Source organism: Crocuta crocuta, unplaced genomic scaffold (genome assembly GCF_008692635.1).
Source record: "Crocuta crocuta isolate KB4526 unplaced genomic scaffold, BGI_CrCroc_1.0 scaffold223, whole genome shotgun sequence".
Classification (NCBI taxonomy): Eukaryota; Metazoa; Chordata; class Mammalia; order Carnivora; family Hyaenidae; genus Crocuta; species Crocuta crocuta.
Window position 1 is genome coordinate 4,075,981 of NW_027529426.1, and position 6,659 is coordinate 4,082,639.

The window sequence follows — 6,659 nt, forward strand, 5'->3', positions numbered from 1 at the left end:
TGTAAAGTTGAGACCCATTAGTAGTTTTGTGAAATCAATTTAGTGGTTTGCAAACAGAACTTTTTAAAGTAAACTGTTAAAAAAAACAAAACAGAAAACACTGGGGGAATCATTGAAAAAACATTTACTAAATACTAGGTACTCAGCTAGCACTAAGCTATAGGAAATAAGCATAACTCCTTTTTTTCAAGTTTTTTTTTTTAAATGTTTATTTATTTATTTTGGGAGAGACACAAAATGTGAGCAGGGGAGGGGCAGAGAGACAGGGAGAGAGAATCCCAACCAGGCTCAGTGCTGTCAGCCTGGATGTGGGGCTTGATCCCACAAACTGCTAGATCATGACCTGAGCCGAAATCAAGAGTCAGATGCTCAACCAAATGAAACACCCAGGTGCCCCCGCATAACTGCTTTTTTAATGCTTTTTGAATCAATGGGATTAAAATATTAATAAATTTCCTAGGGCATATAAAACATGGATAAAATCTGTATCAAGACTTGCATAATTCAACAACGTTGGAGCTTATCTCATCCTGTATACTCCTAGATGATGATTTATTCCAAATTAGTGTTGGGAAGACGGCAGTTTTCTACTTCTTTTAAAAACTACTCAAGGGGCGCCTGGGTGGCTCAGTCGGTTAAGCGTTTGACTTCAGCTCAGGTTATGATCTCATGGTTTGGGAGTTTGAGCCCCATATCGGGCTCTATGCTGACAGTGCAAAGCCCACTTCAGATCCTCTGTCTCTCTCTTTCTCTGCCCCTCCACCACTCATTCTCATTCTCTCTTTCTCTATCTCACTTCTCTCTACAAATAAATAAATAAATTAAAAAAAAAAAAGAAAATTAAGAAGAATCACTCAAAGTTTGGGGTGCCTGGGTGGCTCAGTCAGTTAAGCATCTGACTTTTGACTTTGGCTCAGGTCATGATCTCACAGGTCATGGGTTCAAGCCCCGCATTGGACTCCACACTGACAGCAAGGAGCCTACTTCGGATTCTCTCTCCCTCACTCTCTGCCCCTCCCCCATGCATGTGCAACACGCACATTCTCTCTCAAATTAATAAACTTAAAAAATTAAGTTTATACAAGCAATGCAAAAACAAGTACCTTTCCTTTAAGTATGTTACAGTCTTTGCAAAATGCTCAGCTCCTCCATCAGGCATATCTAGAAACAAAAGAGTCCACTGCTCAAGATGATGTCACAACTTAGTAAGAGCCAATTTCTGGAAGAGCAATGACACACTAACCATCTCGATCCACAGATGTCAGGACAACATAATCCAGACCCCACTCTGCAACTGCCTTTGCAGTATTGTAGGGCTCGTTGGCATCCAGTGGACCTGGATTTCTTGCAGTCTTAACAGAACAAAATCTGCAACCTCTTGTACACGTGTCACCCATCAACTAGAACAGAGATGTTACAATTTAAATCAAATAGAAGGATGACCCTAAAGAACATATGTTGAGAGAATAAAGGAAGTTACAGAAATGAATATAGTTTAATTCTGGCTATAGGAAATTTGAAACAAACAAAATACGGTTAAGGAATACAAATATATGTAGTAAAACTGGAAAAAAAAAAAGGGAATGATAAGCTCAGAATTAAAAATTGTGTTAGAGTTAAAAAGGTGACAGGATCAGGAAAGATGTACAGGAGGGTTCAAAGATAACACTAATGTTCTACTCTTAAGCTGGACGTATCAAACTGTCTATTGTTATTCTTTATAACTTACGTAGAGTTTATAAAGATTCTTTTGTACCTATTTAAAATTTTTGAGACATAAAGACAGAGAGAGAGAGAGACAGAGCAAGTATGAGTGGGGGAGCGGCAGAGAAAGAGGAAGACCGAGGATCCAAAGCAGTCTCTGAGCTCTCAGCAACAACAGAGAGCCCAATGTGGGGCTCAATCAAACTCACGAACTGTGAGATCATGACCTGAGCTGAAGTCGGACACTTAAACAACTGAGCCACCCAGGCACCCCTGTACTTTTTAAAATACTAATAAAAATGATCTTAAAGGAAATAAAACATTCAACTAACATATCAATATGCAGGTTTCTGTGGGGGTGAAACAGAAGGCATGGTTCCTTCTTGTTAAATAGATGAAAGAGAAAACACATATAAAGTTAATCTGCTTCCTGTGGGTACTGCTATTCTTCGGAACACTGCTAGTGCTGCTACAGGTCACTACCATGTTCTGCCCCCGGCCAAGTACAGCCATTGCAGATGTTCTGAGAACACTGGAGTTTCAAAGCTGCACAGGAATGGGTTGAGATTTGGAAGAGAAAGCTCCTCTTCTCTTTATGTTTAACTTTTTCACAGGGGACTCGTAGCTGTGGTCTTAACATCTCATAGGGATTTATTGAAACAATGAACCCTTCCAGAAACTAATCATGAGTCAGTGGGGAAAGGGGTCAGGCAAGGGATGAAACCAGAGATTTCCAAAATGAACTGTAACCTGAATAAGAACTGTAACCTGAATAAGCTCCATGGTCAACTTTATTTCATAAGAATCCTTGCTTCCTCATGTAAACAGCCTCCTGCTGGTACAGCTTAGACATTCCCACTAAGTATGAACTTCCAATTGCACACAATTTAGATTTAACCCCAACATCTCAATCTCCAAACCCCTCTGGATAAATATGGTAGGTTGCACAGTTATTACCAATTCTTACTCCACCATATTAAGATGATGTACCTTACGCTTTGCCATGTAACCTGCAGGGCCTCCTACTGGGGAGGGAGTTTATATCTCTGCCTCCATTGCTGTTTGTTTGGCCATGTGTGACTTACTTTGGCCAACAGAATAATAGCAGGCATGACCAGGTAGAAGCCTCAAATGGCCATGCGATGGTTGGCTTACCCTCTGGTGCTCTTCCATTATCCTTCCTGATAAGAATACATCTTGGAGAGCTGCTGGTCTAAAGAGAATAAAGCTCTATGGAACAGACCCAAACCCTGAGACCTCAACCTACTTCCTGCAGTCCAGTTTAGCCCAGTCAAGATCAGGTGTACCCCAGGCAACTGAAGGGACATGAGAGACAAAAATACATGCTTATTATTGTTTAGTGGAGGAAAAGTTAAGCAATCATGAATAACATCTACAAAAATTAACAGAAGAGATATCTCAAAGCACTACAGAATTGACTGTTACATGGAAAATTCAATAATAGGTTTATTCAGAGAAGGGTGAGAGCATTATCAGCCTAGGATTATTCTTTCAGGGTTTTTTTCCTCATATTTTTCATAAATTCACACGTAACAAAAAATCTGGTCAGAGATTCATAATGCACATTTCTAGGAGAAAGACATAAAATATTTCTTTCAGGAGCACCTGGGTGGCTCTGTCAGTTAAACGTCCGACTTCAGCTCAGGTCATGATCTCGTGGTTCGTGGGTTCGAGCCCCGCGTCGGGCTCTGTGCTGACAGCTCAGAGCCTGGAGCCTGTTTCGGATTCTGTGTCTCCCTCTCTCTCTGACCCTCCCCTGCTCATGCTGTCTCTCTCTCTCAGAAATAAATAAAACATTAAAAACATTTTTTAAAAATATTTCTTTCAGTTTCCAGACTAAGGTTGTTCTTACCATGATTGTAGCTGTGGCTGTGGCATATTCTCCTCCTCCCCAACATTCTCCAATGTTGGGACATCGAGCTTCCTCACACACCTGTGAGTAAATGGGAATGGAATACAAGTAACTGAAAATATTAACCAATTGAGCAAATTAGTGATCAGGCATTTTAAACTGTCCATTCTTTTCAATCTATTTGTGAAGAAATTCACTATTCAAAAATGTTGTTAAACTGCCAGACCGTACGTGTGTATATGTGTGTGTGTATATTTATATATACATATACATATACTATATATATATATATATACCATATTTAAATTAAAAACAATATACATATATACATTTTGCATGTACAAAAAAAAGGTCTGGTTGGATATATGCTAAAAAATAATGTGGTGTAGTTAACATTTGAGATTGCATACATGACATCTCATATGTATTTATTTTAATATTTTATTTATATCTGAGAGAGAGAGTGAGAGACAGTTTGAGCAGGGGAGGGTCAGAGAGAGAGGGAGATACAGAATCTGAAGCAGGCTCTAAGCTCTGAGCCGGCTGTCAGCACAGAGCCTAATGCGAGGCTCAAACCGTGAGATCATGACCTGAGCTGAATGAAGTTGGATACTAAACAGACTGAGCCACCCAGGCTCCCCTGACATCTCATATTTAATATTATACTCTTTCTAGTAAACATGTACTTAATTTGTAATATAAAACATACAAAAAAAACCCCTCTAATTTCTTAGGTTGCAGGAACAAAAATCTTTTTTGTACTATTAAATGAGAAATTAAGAAATACAATTACTTTTTGTTTCTTTTGCAGGGGATATGATTTCCATTACTGATCATAAAGCATCCCTAAACATCTGTAGTCACTTTCTTTGCTGTTTTTATGTATTTTACTTATTTTTTTAATGACTATTTATTTCTGAGAGAGAGACAGAGCATGAGCAGGGAGGGGCAGAGAGAGAGAGGGAGGGAGACAGAGAATCCAAGGCAGCCTCCAAGCCCCAACCTGTCAGCACAGAGCCCGACACAGGGCTCGAACTCACAAATCATGAGAACATGACCTAAGCCAAGCTGGATGTTTAAATGACCAAGCCACCCAGGCGCCCCTACTTTTAAGTTACACATATGTAGAAACATTATGACTTTTACTTAAGAGGGACATTTAACACTGAGACTTACTGTATGGAGATTCAAATTCCGCAATGTATTTTTCAGTTTATTGTAATGTTTTCCCATGGGAATCTCTGTCTTTAACCATGGAGGTAGTCTTAACCTGGGGAAAGCCAAACATAACTATCCATTATCAAATATGTTCCCAAATAATCACACAGCTTTGAAGTTACTTTGCTCTATTACAATTCTTAGTGAAGAGGTGGTGTTGTTGTTGTTGTTGCTGTTTTTCATAATCTTGGGTTAATTGTTATAATTTCTGCCTGAAGAGTAAGAACAGAGAATCAAATTTAGAAACCACTTCAGAAAACACTGATAACAGAGCACTGTGCTCATGTCTACCTTTTGTAAAGGCACATCATCCTAATAAAAAATGAGGAAAGCTGTTGAACATTTCATTCCTCAGTGAATAATATTGACATAAGTTCTATATTTGTTCAGGGTACGGAGAGATCCCACAAGTGTACTTTCTGCTCTACGTTCCAGATTTATGACAGTTATTAAATGGAAAAAAAAATCTAAAATTTGGAGTGAAGACTATATACCTGAGGTTCCCTTGGACTTATATCCACTAGAAGGTGTGCAGTAAGGTATGTCCCAAAACAATCTGCCCTCTGTACAAAATTCCCTCACCGTTATTTTAAATTAGAGCAAGGTATCTACAGGCCATATGTACACTGAATAGGAGAAGCAGCAAGTTAGATCATCAACACCCAGTAACAATGAGAAATGTATCAAGGTCAAACCAACTCATAGCAAGGTGATAATGTTTGCTCTCTGAAGAAATTTGATGCTGAAGGCAAAACTGGAGTTGGTGGTTTAAGATGGCTAAGTCCTAAGAAGACTGAAGAAAAACTGTGAAAGGACACAAAGAAAAGGATTCCAACAATTTGACTTATTTACCTTTCCAGATTTGTTATCACTTCTTTCTAATGATTTTTAGTTAAATATACCAAGTGTCATTAAAATTATACTCTAAAGACTGCTCATATCTGAAAATAATGCACAATAAAGAAATTTATCTCAGAATTCCAATTACCTTTCTCCTTTTTGGCGTTTTAAGTTTCCTTTATATTCATCCCACTTGCTCTTGTCTGCAAGATCACCAGATACAAAATCTTGAAGGTCTGGTCCATTCTGTAAGAATTCCTTTTTTTTCTCTGGCAAGGAACTTAGTGCTCTGATTGGACTACATAAATATCTTCCAAATACCTAAAGAAAGAGTTCATTATGGCATGTACCTATTGGTGTTTGAAATAATTTAGTTTTAACCTATTTTAATACCTAAAAGAAGGGGTACAGCCAGAGAATTCATACAGAAATTATGTCAAACAATTTACAGGCACTATATAGGAGCTTCGAATGTAGAATTAAAGAAGCCTCAAGGAGAACAGACGAAACCTATAAGAGAATGGTAGCTAACCGTTCACTCCTAGATGTACAATAGATTTGGAAGCCTTTGGAAATGGTTAACATGTCACTAATTCAAGTAATCCACTTAAGCACTAAAATTCTTTCATAAAGTTTAAACTGCAATAACTGGAGATGCCACAGCTTTGAATTTTCTAATCCTGAGTTGGGTCAAGGGCGTTTAAAAGTAAATTTGCAATAAGTCTCTCTTCTTTGGGCTTTGGATAAGCATTGGTGTTAAAATGCAGAGGTAATGTTCAGTTGATTTCAGAGAACTAAAAGGCGAGAAGCCGAACCTAATGTTTTAATTCACGGTCGTCACTCACATACATTTGCCGACCATAAAAAACCACTTACTTCTAGATCTGAACACAAACGTGTACAAGATAGCCTAAACACTCAAATTCATGAGTACATGCAACCTTTCACAATTTAAAAAGAGTGCTGTTGGGGTGCTGTGAGATTGCTACTTCTCTCCACCCCCCCACCCCCCCCGCCAAAGTTA

General features: G+C 38.5%; 1 protein-coding gene across 3 annotated transcripts in view; it reads right to left on the bottom strand.

The window, feature by feature from the left end:
- The window catches only part of LIAS (lipoic acid synthetase), a 14,819-nt gene that overhangs the window by 7,476 nt on the left and 684 nt on the right, over positions 1 to 6,659 (bottom strand). The window contains exons 2-6 of one of the 3 annotated variants that reach the window (XM_077758925.1): positions 5,784 to 5,956; positions 4,754 to 4,847; positions 3,578 to 3,658; positions 1,244 to 1,400; positions 1,104 to 1,161 (exon numbers count right to left, since the gene is read on the bottom strand). In XM_077758925.1, coding sequence (XP_077615051.1) covers positions 1,104 to 1,161; positions 1,244 to 1,400; positions 3,578 to 3,658; positions 4,754 to 4,847; positions 5,784 to 5,956 — 563 coding nt within the window. The remainder of the gene's footprint in view (positions 1 to 1,103; positions 1,162 to 1,243; positions 1,401 to 3,577; positions 3,659 to 4,753; positions 4,848 to 5,783; positions 5,957 to 6,659) is intronic. The other 2 variants (XM_077758926.1, XM_077758927.1) reach the window with 2 other exon arrangements.